The sequence below is a fragment of the Solanum pennellii genome, chromosome 5 (genome assembly GCF_001406875.1).
Source record: "Solanum pennellii chromosome 5, SPENNV200".
Lineage (NCBI taxonomy): Eukaryota > Viridiplantae > Streptophyta > Magnoliopsida > Solanales > Solanaceae > Solanum > Solanum pennellii.
In genome coordinates, this window is record NC_028641.1 from 71,546,168 (window position 1) to 71,560,512 (window position 14,345).

At 32.1% G+C, this 14,345-nt stretch overlaps 1 protein-coding gene and 1 long non-coding RNA gene across 2 annotated transcripts; one reads left to right on the forward strand and one right to left on the reverse strand.

The window, feature by feature from the left end:
* Positions 1 to 6,790: 6,790 nt before the first annotated feature.
* On the reverse strand, positions 6,791 to 9,072 carry LOC107019145. The gene is made up of 2 exons (XR_001456755.2): positions 8,569 to 9,072; positions 6,791 to 7,131 (listed from the first exon to the last, which is right to left on the reverse strand). It is a non-coding gene; the product is annotated as an uncharacterized LOC107019145 (long non-coding RNA).
* Positions 9,073 to 11,447: 2,375 nt separating this feature from the next.
* On the forward strand, positions 11,448 to 13,342 carry LOC107020157 (F-box protein At5g03970-like). Its single transcript, XM_015220458.1, has 2 exons — positions 11,448 to 11,567; positions 12,218 to 13,342. The coding sequence occupies exons 1-2, from the start codon at positions 11,448 to 11,450 to the stop codon at positions 13,340 to 13,342; spliced, it is 1,245 nt and encodes a 414-aa protein (XP_015075944.1).
* The last annotated feature ends 1,003 nt before the right edge of the window (positions 13,343 to 14,345 follow it).

Sequence of the window (14,345 nt, forward strand, 5' to 3'; positions counted from 1 at the left end):
ATTTTTCCACAAAATTACATGTCTCCAGTCAATGGTTCAAGATAGCGAATAATGGAGGGTGACTCAAACCCAACATATATTCCTAACCTTCTTTGAGAGCCCAACTTAGTGCAATTCGGTGGTGCCACAGGCACATGTACAGCACTTCCAAAAATTCTTAGATGGAATATATTAGGTTCTTGACCCATAACCAATTGCAATGGAGAAACCTTATGATAACATGTCGGTCTGAGATGAATAAGTGTTGCAGCATGCAAAATTGCATGTCTCCACACAGAAGTGGGCAACTTAGTTTTCATAAGCAATGATCTTGCTATTAATTGCAAACGTTTAATTAATGACTCTGCGAGACCATTCTGAGTATGAACATGAGCAACGGAGTGTTCAACTCTTATCCAAATTGCTAAACAATAATCATTAAATGATTGGGATGAAAACTCTGCAGCATTATCAAAACGAATGGACTTAATATGATTATCAGGAAAGTGTGTCCTTAACCTTATTATTTGTGCCAATAATTTTGCAAATGCCAAGTTACGAGATGACAATAGGCACACATGAGACCATCTAGAAGAAGCATCTATTAGAACCATAAAATATCTAAATGACCCACTAGGTGGGTGATAGGTCCACAAGTATCCCCATGTATAAGTTCCAAGAACGCAGGGGACTCAATCTTAACTTTCATTGGTGATGGTCTCACAATTAACTTGCCTTGATAACAAGCAGTACAAGAAAATTCACCATTTAAAAGAACTTTTAGGTCTTTTAGTGGATGTCCATTCGAATTTTCTATAATTCGTCTCATCATTATTGACCCAGGATGTCCTACACGATCATGTCAAAGTACAAATGTATTGGAATCAGTAAACTTCTTATTTACTATAAAATGTGCCTCAATTGCACTAGTTTTTGTCCAATACAAGCCAGAAGATAAGGCAGAGAACTTTTCTATAATACATGTCTGCCCAGAGACATTCTTGGTGATACCAAGATATTCAAGATTTATTTCATCCATTGATTGGATATGATAACCATTTTCACGGATATCTTTAAAACTCAACAAGTTTCTCTTAGATTTTGGAGAAAACATAGCATTATTAATGATGAGTTTAGTTCCCTTGGGCAAAATTACAATGGCTCTTCCAAAAACTTCAATCATATTAGTACTACCAAAAATTGTAGTAACATTTATTTTACCGATACTTAAATGAGAAAAATATTTCTTATTTTTGAATATCGTATGTGTTGTACCAGAATCAATTTAACAAATATCTTCATATTTCGATAATATGTTCTTAGAATTATCCATATCTTCACATGAAATGACATAAACAAAATAAATATATATTAAATATTAGTGTTTTCAAAAGGGTACAATATATTCAAAGGAATAAATTAATAATTAAATATTACTAAGCCTTAATTTATTGTTTCCTCTAGGTCAAAAACGAGTTGTTAGGAAAATAAAATAAAATTATTATTTAATCCTAGTTAATAACAGACTGCCTGTTTTTAACATTAGATCAAATAAAAGACCTAATATAATATAAACACATAATAAATCCTAGTTAATATCAGAATTTATGTTTTTAACATTAGACCAAGTTAAAGACCTAATATAATACAAACACGTGATAAAGTTTAGTATTTGACTAACTCTATCATATTAGAATCATATAAATAAATCAATAAAAAAATATATATTATTTAATTAAGAATTAAGGAACAAGCTAATGCACGACTAAACTAATTTAAAATATTAATACCCATGCAAACAACTATCATTACATGAAATTTATTAATAAATACTACCAAAAAAATATCACTCTTCCATGTTCACAGAACCATCACCAGTTAAATGATCTATTTTTCCTTCAGGATGTGCGAAGAAATCTGCTACATCCAAGTGTGTGATGTCAACTTGATTTTCAGAGATAAAATTTGCCTCAGGATTTTTCTCTTTCTTCTTTAGTGATTCTTGATAAAGCTCAACCAAGTGTTTGGGAGTACGACAATCACGTGCATAATGGCATCTTCCACCACATCGAAAACAACCTTCCCTAGTTGCTTCACGTTTCTCATCCTTTCTTTTTTCCTTTTTATTTGATGAATGATTAATGCCAGGAATAGAATTACGTTCTTGACCATAATCACGATCACGTCCACGACCACGATTAGGACCGCGACCTTTTCCACGCCTAGCATGGTGGGCGTACGCCTCATTCACTCTTGAAGTGGTTCAGATCCAGTAGGTCGATTCTCATAATTTTTTAATAATAAATCATCATTTTTCTTGGCCACAAGAAGATGAGAAATTAGTTTAGAATACTTTTTGAAACCTTTCTCTCGATATTGTTGCTGCAAGATCACATTCGAGGTATGGAAAGTGGAGAACGTCTTTTTCATCATATCAATCTCACTAACTGTTTATCCACATAATTTCAATTGAGAAGTGATTTTGAACATGACAGAACTGTGCTCATGTATATACTTAAAGTCTTGTAGCCTTAGATGCATCCAATCATATCGTGCCTTTGGATGTATGACCATCTTCAAGTGGTCAAATCTTTCTTTTAGGTTTTTCCACAAAACAAGTGGATCCTTAACTGTCAGATATTCGATTTTCAGAATCTCGTCAAGATGATGACGCAAGAATATCATTGCTCGTGCACAGTTTTGATTTGATGCCTTATTTTCTTCTTTTATGGTGTCTCCAAGACCCATTGCATCAAGGTGGATTTCAGCATCCAACACCCATGAGAGGTAGTTCCTACCCGAACTTTGAAGGGTAGTGAACTCTAGTTTTGTAAGATTGGCCATTAAAATAAAAAATAAAATAATAAATAATACCTTTATTAATTCTTCAAATCTAACCTTCACTTTTGAGAAATTAGAGTCTCGTGCTGATAACGTGTTATAAAACTATAGAATAAGAAGAAGAAACTAGAGAGAAAAGAAGAGAAGACTTGTTATTTCTCTTGATGAATGAATTTACAATGAAGTGAAGCACTCTATTTATAGGAGAAATCTAACTTGGTCCCCAAGTAGGACTCTTTAACCATATCCTAAAAAGGACTCCACATGATAGACATTCACTATAATACAAATACTTTATAACAAAAAGACAATTCTTTTTTAAACAACCTAAAAAGGAAATAGAGTCATTTATTAAAAGGAGATAGTATATGATAAATTAGTCCAACGGGTGACAACAAATAACATAATATTATTATAATAATAGGATGAAACGAGTCAAAATAAATTATCCTAACCCATAACAGAAATCAAAATTCATTTGAATAAACCAATAACTCAAAACCAGTAACAAATTTCAAAAAATAATATTAATCTTAAGCAAACGTATAAATAATAACAATATAAACAGATATAGATACAATAAAAATTTAAACCCTCAAAAAAGATATCCAAACATTTTTTTCCATTTTTTTTTTTTAAAAAAAAAGAATAACATTTGCAAACGGAGAGTTACCTATATGTGGCCTCTCTGGTCAGATTTGGAAATTCCAAGCACGCCACCATGGTTCCTGATTCGTTGAAGTGTTGTTGTTCGCCGGAATGGAGGGAAAAAGGGTGTGGATTTGGTTCAGCTTGGAGCTTCGAGTACTGTGGTGACCTGCAAAATAAGAAAAATCATAAAGGCAAAAGGGGATGGGGACTGCCGGAACAGTGAGGGAGGAACAAAGAATAACAATGATTGTTTTCGACTTGGAGTTGCTGAGGTTTGAGAATGGTTTTAAGGTGGGATAGAATGGTTGTTTGGATCTGTTTTTTGGTGTATTTGGGATTATTATTGGTGATTTTGGCTGGTGGAAACGGAAAGGGGGTGAGTACTGATGCTGGGTCGGTAGTTTGGTCGGAGAACAGTGGTGGTAGAAGGGTGGTTTTGGGAAGGGGCGGGACGGAGGTGGGTTCTAGTCGGGGTCTGGTCGGACTTTTCTGATTTGTTTGGTGGTGGGGAGGTGGTGTTTGGTGGGTTGGAGAGTGGTTTTGGGACTGGTGGTTGCTTGAGCTTCCAGCTGCGAGCTCCGCCCGATTTGCTGCTGGGTCAGGAGAGAAAATAAATGAGGTTTTGGGAATGGATGATGTTTACTGTTAGATATAAATAGGGTTTGGGTTATTTGTCGAAGATGGAGAGGGTTTTGGATTATGGTTTACTGAATTTTGGCAAAGCTTTCGCCGAAAAAATATGAACACTCAAAGAAGTTCTTCTAATCTTTAAAAATTTTAAAAATTACCCTGTAAAATATTATTGAGAAAATTATGTGGGATGACAAACATCCTAAATAATAAGTTAATAAGGGTATAGTTTAATTTTATTTACTCTCAGTAATTATAGTTTTATATTTTTTGCCATAATTAATTGGACCCACCAATTCTTTGTATACCCAATCATAAAAAGCCTTTTTATGCTTTTTTTTTTTAATAATTTTATACAAAATCAATTTTATTTCTCCTATCTACATTCCTTATATTTCTCCTAAAAACCCTCCTCCATTCTTATTTCGAATTTGGGAAAACTTCACGTTCTCCTTCATGTCTTGCTTTCAATTTTTGCAGGTTACCGTTGGCATGACTAGTGAGCTTTAAAAGTGTAAATAACATCAGATCCTTATCCATAGAAATTCGAATAGCGGTGTAATGTGGCCAATAGTAAGCTAAATCGTATACATGTCTTGCAAACTTTCCTTGAAGAACTGCCTTATTTATGAGCCCATCTGGATTATTGGACATGGCACAAACTCAATGAAATTTGTACTACTTCTTGTTTTGTTTTTCCACGATGAAGTATCTCCACTAAACGTATACTTCTTCTAATATGATAACTCTGTTTGTAATTTGTAAAATTTTGATTCAGAAGAGATTGGATCTGCCTCATCGGAATTGGACAAATTGTTCAAATCTGAAGAACATCAGAAGCATCAAGTAGTGTAACTTATATACAAATTACTAAAGTTATGTATATAGTAGGTTGTATACTAAGGTAATATATACAAACTATTATGAGACATTTGTTATTTGTATATTGTATTAGTTGTATAACAATTAATAAAGTTATGTATATAACGGGTTGTATATTAAGGTAACATATACAAAGTTTTATGAGACAATAGGTATTTGTATACAAATATTTAGTTTTGTAAAAGTGAAATTTGTTAAAATCATTGTATAATACATATACAAAATTATATTACATTATACAAATTCGTCGATATATACAAAAAAAAATTATGAGCATAATAAAATATTATATATAAAAACACTACACACTCAAATATACAAACAAAAATCAAGTTTACCATATATACAATTGACAAAATGAATATTACACAATTATTTTAATCATTAATATAAAAAAACAAGAAATTACATATGAACATATACAAATATAATCCATATACCAAATTATTGTACATTATAAAATTCTGAGATGTATAAGAAAAAATACGAACATAATAAAATATTGTATATAAACAGACAAAAAATTAAAAACAAATACAACATACTCTTATTTTTTTTAAATAATCAATTTTCATATCATGATGGTCACATATACAGTTAATATATTACACACGAATATTATATAAAAAACTATATACAATATCTCAAATGTATACAATATGATCAAATTACATATATACAAATAGGATTAACGTCTGAGTGTTTCATACAACTAATTTGATTATTTTTTTTAGAAAATATTTAATTTTGAACTGTTAGCTTAAATCATGGAATTATGTAAATGTTTGTTACCGTATTTAGTTTTATTGTTACCAGACAATGAAAAACTAAATACTGAATAAATTAAAATAAATAAATAAATGTTTTATACAAATTATAATATGCATAACAAACTAAACTATACTCAAAAAATATAACTATGTAAATTATACATATATAATGTTATTTCATAAATTATGTTTGCCATATATGAAATTTCCCCAATATTATTCGTACTCCACCTATTTTTTGACCTAATCTAAACTTAAATAGGAAAACACGAAATGGGCTCAAATGATAGGCTTAGCAGTGTAGCCCAAAATTATATTAATAGAATCTCTAAATTCTTTTCGTATTTTAATAAATTTTTGACTATGCTAAATATCAACATAAATATTAATAAATGTAATAAATTTTATAAAAAATATATATAATGAACGTGACTAATGACATGTAAAGATGCAATTTTAAAATTTACTGATAAAAAATCTTAAGTTTTGATAAATAAAGATAGTTATGATAAACTTATTTAAAATTATAAAAAAAATTATTTTGAGCTATTAACTAAATAAAATTTAAAATTTACGGATATTGAAAATATTAGGCCAAAATTGGGTTGTTTTTATCAAAAATCGGAAAATATTTATTTTTTGTGAAATTATCGACTTTTTTAGAGTCGCCACTTAATTTTCAAGAAAAAATAAGAAAGTAGTGTTTTCAAAGACAAATAGAAAATCAAATGAAAACATTTAAAGGGGTTCGGAGATTTATATTAATATTTTAGGAAGGTGTTAAGCAGCTAAAATATCCGCCTACTAAAATATTTGGCTAAACTTTATGTCTAACTCGACTTTTTGAGTTTTTTGAAAATTTATTAGAAATTGTTTGGAATAGATTCTTAGCATTTTATCTAAATGAAACATCTAATTGAAAATTTTATTATCTTAACTTGAGCCCATTTTAAGTTGATAAAACATTATGCCGTTCTAGGGAATTAAATTCTCTAACTTTAAAACTCATAGCACATAAATATAAACAAAATAGACGATAAGGCAAGAGAGAGAGATAGATTGGGTCCAACCCGAGTTCTGTCCGCCTTGACCGGAATTTGGATCCACCTGTTTTGGGTTTTTGGTTCATTTCCACCTGTCTTAAACTTTAAAAAAAAATACTAAAGGAAATACAACAAGGGCTTAGGCCAAAATTTACAAAATATATACAAAAGAATAAAATAATATGGGCTTCTTGGCCCAACTTCTTCAACTCTCCAATTATTTGAACTCCGTAATCTGTACGCTAAATTGGTGAGCTTGACTCAAACAAGAGAATTTGAGACTTTACGACTCTCTTAAATATGCAAAGCGAGGGGAAATGGGAGTTCATGGTGAACTTGAGTCAATTTACATGCAAAACAGAGAGAAGAACATAAGTATTGCCCGTAAAAGTTCATAAGAATATAGAGAAACAATATGACACACATTTTTTAATAGTAGTCGAAAGGGAAATAGATCACAGAAAACCTTTAACTGTAAAGAAAGAGACTTCATCAACGAGAGTTGATGGCATGCTACACAGTGATTGAACTAATCGCAATAACTTTCAGCCAAAACAAAACAATATTAGCACATAACCCACCCATTCTTAAGAGTTTTAAAAAATATTAGGCATGAATGAATAGCTGGAAAATTAAACTAAACGGGTTCCAACAAAATTAAATAAAGGGAGGAGAACAAATACTCAATGGCAAGTAATAATCTCAACCAAATCGAAAGCAAAGTCATCCATGGCAATACAAGCTATTAAACCAACATTCAATGCGAAGCGATACTATAAACTCAATACAAATAATATTCGGAGAAAAGAACCTTAGAATCATGTCAACTTATCATTTTTTTTCTAAACATTTTGACGCCAGAGAAACATGAACTGAACCTAAAAAAAAAATAAGGAAAACAGGGAGAGGAGCAAAGCTAGCAAATAAACAGCATACTACACTTAACGACCAATATTATGCTAAAAAAAGAAAAGAAACCACAACTAGACAAACAATGCATCTATAATGCTACACCTTCCTCCCAATCCATCAAAGACTCAAGGGAATGATACGGTTCACAGAAGTCAACGAGCAACGAATAGAAAAATAGGTTCATTTACCATTAGATAATAACATTTATGCAGATTATGACTCAAGTAAGTAACATAGACCCATTCAAGGTACATAATGTAAAGTCAAAACAGCTTTTAAGTAGCGTCTAAGAGCCTGTTTGGCTCAACTTAAAAGCTGGTCAAACTGACTTAAAAGCTGGTTTTTGACTTATTTAGCTGTTTGGCAACACTCAAAATAACTTATTTTAAGTTAAAAAAAACTTATTTTAAGCCAAAAGTCAAAAGGTGGGGTAGGGGTGCTTTTTTATTTTTAGCTTATAAGCTGTTTTAAGTTTGACCACATTTTTATATTTTTATCCTTAATATTTTTATACAATCTTCAAATTACCCACATAACCCTAACATCTCTTTCTTTCATTTTTCCCTTTTCACGTTCGGCATAGCAACTTCAGCACTTTTATCCAAACGAATAACTGCTTATTTTAAGAATAAGTTTCAGCACTTTCAAAAGTACTTTTTTAAAGCTACTTTTATTAAGCCCATCCAAACGGTCCCTAACCCCTGAACAGTGAGTAAAAACGAAGCTCAAAATCACTGCAAGGCGAATATCACTGCAATAAATTCGAGAAAGGCGTACACAGCAAAAACGAAGCTCGAACGATTTATCAAGTCATCTTGAAAGCGAACTCGATGAACTCAAAATAAATAAAAGTTATTTACCTTGTTCTAGGAGGCGACTGGAACAATGGCGAGCAGTGAGCTTATCTTCACTATGAAACTAGGGAACGTGAATCTACAAGCGACAACTCCAAACAGAAAAATTTAGAAGTATTTATGCGTGTGTTCTATTTGCTTGAAATACTCTGAAACTTGTGAAAGAAAAGAATTTTCCCTTTACTAAAAACTCTTTGCAATATATTTTGTATATCGCCTGCTGCCCCCTTTCAAAACGATGAAAGAGAGTACAGAATCTAGGGTTTGATTTCTTGGGCGGAAAAAGGGCAAAGTCGAGATTCTCACACCCATTCCAAATTCAAAAATCTCCCAAGGAGCAAGTTGTAGTGTACCAGATTTTCGACCAACAAATCCCACAATATCTGAATTCGAGAGCGGATCATCTTATCGTCCTTCGGATGCTACGTGTCCTCATCTACAAGCGTGTAAGGACGAGAGTCGCAGGCTACTCTGCTGCAAAGCTGCTCCTCGCTACGTTTTCGTTGATTCACTCTCGCGTGAGATATTGTAACAGAGTGGAATTAAATTGAGAGACGGGATTGGGCCTGGAAGCTCTGGCAGAAAATAGGGCCCAATCTGGTTTTGCTCAAAAGGGCTTAGCGAAATCAACTAAATAAATAAAAGGAAAAATTATATATAATAGCAAACTATTAACCTAAAATAAATGGAATAGCTAGGCTTTGATTTAATTGTGCTCCATAGCAAACGTTAGCTAAAATTTGCCAGCGTCTCTCTCCCAGAAATCTCGCTCGTCACTCTCCATTCTCGCTCGCCTCTCTCGCTTTATACACAGAAGTGTATAATTCTGTTTCTGTTTTGTATAAAGCGAGAGAAAATTGTATATACACATGCAAAAATATATATCTTCGTGTTATACACTTAATTATACAATTTACAAACATTTTACTTCAAATATTGCAGAGAAAAAGGTCAACGAATTATACAATTGCGAATTATACAATTGCAGTGAAATACAATTTTCTCTAGCTTTATACAACAGAAGTGTATATATTGTGTTTCTGTTTTTGTATAAAGCGAGAGAAAAACATATATCTTCTTGCTATACACTTAATATTGCAGCGAAATAGGCAGTGAATTATACAATTGTGCATTATACAATTGCAGTGAAATAGGATAGCGAATTATACAATTGCAGCGAAATAGGCCAGCGAATTATACAATTTAGGCCAGCGAATTATACACTTGTATATGTATAGCGAATTATACAATTTTATGTTTGCTATGGAGCACAATTATGCAAAGTTTGCTATAGCATATAAATATGAATTTTTTGTTTGCTATATGTGAAAGTTGCCCTAAATAAAATGAGTAAGATGGAGTAGAATAAATACCAACGAGCTTGTTAATCTTAACAAAATAATATAATCGTAGTTAATCTAAAATATAAAAATTATTACTCAAATCAAACTAATCGTCAAATTTTTTTAATTAAAACCAAAAATTTTGAGACAATTTTCGATATTTATATAATATTATGATTATATGCATAATTTAGTAAAACAAGATATAAAAATTGACAAAACCAGTTAAAATAACTCGAAAGATATTATTATCTTTTTTTTAAAATTATTATTATTATTATTATTTTATAAAACCAATCATTTTAAATCGTTTTAGTATTAAGAAGCTCGTCAATTAGTTTATATCAGGGAGGGTCAAAATTGGGTGTCAACATGGGTGTCAACAAGGATTAGTCCACCCCAACTCGTGACACGTTTTTAAGGCTGGGCTGGGCAGACCAATTTAAGATTTTTCAACATAAAGGGCTGGCGCACCCTAACCTATCAAATTCCTTGGTCCGCATAACTTAAGTTGAATTAGATTGAACTGGCCTATATTGACATCTTTATTTGGAATGAAAATTATTAGAAAGATTTAACTTGAGATTGTGTAAGGCAATGAAATGTCGAAATTCTCCTCCCTTTAACTTTGTTTCCTTGTGTATATATATCCAAAGAAGCAAATAGTATTTCCTTTGTACAAGCTAAACTCTTCGCTAAATTTTTGCAATTGTGAACTGTCTCCACTAGTCTCTCCCCACACGATTCTCGTCACCGCTAGGGTTTCAAGCCCCCTTTCCCTTTTTTTTTGTTTACCGCAACTCAAATCTCGGGCATTGTGAGTTCTTTTCGTAATTCTTCTAAAACAATTTTGATTACCGGTATTTATTAAGAACTCTAAATTTCTTTCTACGATTATCCATTGTATATGTCAGGAATTGTGATTTATTCTTAATTTGTTTCATTTGATCGTCATCTGTTTCAATTGTTGGAATGTGTTTTGATTCTTTGAATTATTCTTATGTGGGACTAGTTGTATGTAAATATTTCACGTTTCAATTGACCAAGAATTATATATATGAACTGTCGGATCTTTCTCAGATTTACGATATGATCTATGTGTGGACGACTTATTGCTTTTTAACACTTTGTTTCAAAATTCCTTCTTTATAGAAGATTTACTTCTCTAAATCTATGGTTTCTTGATTTTCAGTATTGTGAAATTTCTTGATCATTGATATTTTGATTTCTTTGAATCACAATTACCAAGGAGATGAACTGCTAAATGGTAATTGGGAGATTGTAAAATCTATGATTTTAAGTATAGTGAAATGTTTTTCCTTCTTTTTTTTATACAGATGATTAGTGATCTATGAAGCAGAGTCTAGAGTTTACTTCATCTGCTCCTTTTTATGAGATCATAATTTCTTGCATACTAAAACACTTTCTTAAAGTGGATTAGGTTGTCGTTCTTTTGATTGTTCATAAAGTATACTTTGAGGGAGTTTATGCTTTAAAATTTTCATTATCACTAACAACGTGCATTTTGTGCAGAAAAATTAAATGGAATCATTGAAGGACAACGTGATGACTGTTAGCTCTGATGAGTTTGAGAATAATATCATGGCTGATGCTGAGGAATTTTCTCTAGCTATTCAACAACAGGACAATGGGACTCACAAGGTATCGTTTTCTGCCTCTTCTATTTTTGAGTATTTTTATTCGTTTCACATGAAGAACAATACTGAAACTTATTCATTTCAATACAATAACACACTAAGTGGAATCCTCACAAATGGGGTCTGGGGAAGGTAGGATGTACGCAGACCTTACCCCCACCCATACTTTTATTGGATGGAGAGGCTGTTTCTGATAACCTTTTATTATAGAAGAATGGTCGTTTTTTCTTCTGATAGATAGTTCTGCATTCGTGAAACATATCTAGGTTACACAACCAAAAATTACTTGGATGGGAGAAAATTACTATTTATTTTGCTTCATTTGAATTCATCTTAATCCAAAATCATTTTTTTTTTCATAATGTAATTATATAGGCAATCTGAATTCCCCTATTTTTTTTTGATAAGTTTCTTCTTTAGATCTTGCCTTTTTTGATACTACTATTCTCTTGTTTGTCTTTCCATTGCTTTCCCTTTTTTAGAGAGATGTTGATGAATGCACTATTTAAATGAACCTTTGAAAGTGAACTAAGTACCTAACCTAAATAGAGATAAGTAGAAATAAATGTTTGACACCAACTAATATGAGTTTGAGCTGTATTTAATATGTATATATCTCTTTCATCTAATTACAATACCTCTTTTGTCTTGCAGGAATGGAATGAAGTATCAAAATTACCTGCAGACTACATCAGGAGAGAGGATATGAAGATAAAAGATGTGGCGATGAAACACGTGTTGCCTTTCCTTCCTGGCAAGTCCTTGATGAAGTTTCGAGCAGTGTCCAATGAATGGAATCATTGGATAGATTGTCCGTTATTGGCATACCAGCAAAACACTTCATTCAAGAAACTTTCAGGCTACTTTCATCAGATTGTGGATGTGGATATCCAATCTGATCCCAACTTCTTGTCTTTGGATCATTCTGCTAATGGAGTCCCCAATCCTTCCCTAGGTTTCTTGCCTGAAGGGATTAAAATTCTCAGTTCTAGCAGCGGGTTGCTCCTTTGCCAGGGGTTGGAGAGTTATTACGTTTGCAATCCTTTGACCGAAGATTGGAAATGTATCCCTCCTCATCAATATTATCACGGATCTGATCCAGCTTTCATTCTTGCGTTTGATCCTGAGGGTAATATTGAATCTTATTTTCACCTTGTCGCTGTTGTCCCTCTTCTTGATCAACCAGTTGTATTCTTTGAGATTTACTCGTCTCAATCAAATTCGTGGAGGCGCTCTTCTTCAGAGTGTCTTGAGTTAGAAGATACAAGTCTTGTTGGTGGGGGATTATATATGAAGGGGATGGGATACTGGAGTACAACATCAAATGGTGTGCTAGCATTTGATGTGAAAAATGAGGTTGCAGCAGTTCTACGTGTGCCTATTCCACCTGGGAGATATGGTGCGTTGAGTCAGGTAAATGATGAGCTATCCTATATAACTGTTTACAATGATTGCGGGGATGTTTTTATGTTAGATATCTACAGAGGAATGGACATGAGCCTGAATCGTAGTGTGTGCGTAAATCTTGGACACAAGAAGTCTCGGCAAGCATTGGAGAAAGATTTGTTTATTGACAATGGTAATGTGTTGTGTAATGTATTACCGTGTATAAACAGTGGTGATGATATTGTGGTGATCTGGACAACTGAAAGGATATATCTTTATTACCTGAGTGGGCAAAAGGTGGAGACCATTATGACTCCAGGACAATTGAATCCCAAGAGAAGATTCATACCGTACACAAATAGCCTTGCTGCGATACATGAGTTGAAGAACTAGTTGTTGATGATCTCATCTTAGTTGCTGTTAAGTAGAATTTTCATGCCTTCCATTAGAATTTCTTGAACTTGTTTCATCTTCTTTTGTTTTATTTGACTTGGATTGCAAATTAAGTGTTTTTGTAATAGACATGTTTTGGATTGGCAATGTAGTTTGAGCTTTTTTTCCTTCACTTATTTTTAATTATTTCTTGCTTGATTGCGTGTTTTTACTTGTGAGTTCCTTTCTACTGCTACTGTTTAAATTTGACAATGAAATGTGAGGTATGATTAGCTTTATGTTGGAGGTGGTGGGTATTTACTACTTGAACCGGTCCCTCTTTTTTTTTCTCAAAATGAAAAATTAAAGCTTATATTACTCATGTTTACTGGTATATACATAAAAAGGTATAAAATTAAATCTTATTATATGGTTTTGATGAAACTGCTAATTGGGAAAAACATCAAATTAGGCATCAAATGAAGGTAGTAGATATTGAATGAGAACATATAATTTATTTAAACTGAACACAAAATGTTACTCTTCAAATTATTTCTAATAATTATTTTGAGAAAAATACATAGGAAAAGAAGATTAATAGATTAACTATGTTAACATTTCTTATAAATTGGATAGATTAACTATGATAACATTTCTTATAAATTGGATTATTCTCTACTTATATAGGGGTAAGTAAACTTATCTAATGTAATAATTAAGAGGGACACAAACTAGGAGATACACACCAAGTAAAAGTGTCTATCTATCACTAATAAAATTTGATGCAAACTAAACAAATTTTACTAGTTTAAGGTCTAATTACTTGCATTCTTGTAAGTTTTTAAAATTACTATTTGCGTCAAAATTTTGATCTTCAGATACGTGTATAATCTACTCGGATACATGAGGTCAAAAGTACGTACAATTGTATTTAGGATACACTAACTTTCTTCCTCACATCTCTCCTTCTATCGCTCACCTCTTTTTCTAAGTATCTAAATTTCAGAATATATATATATATATA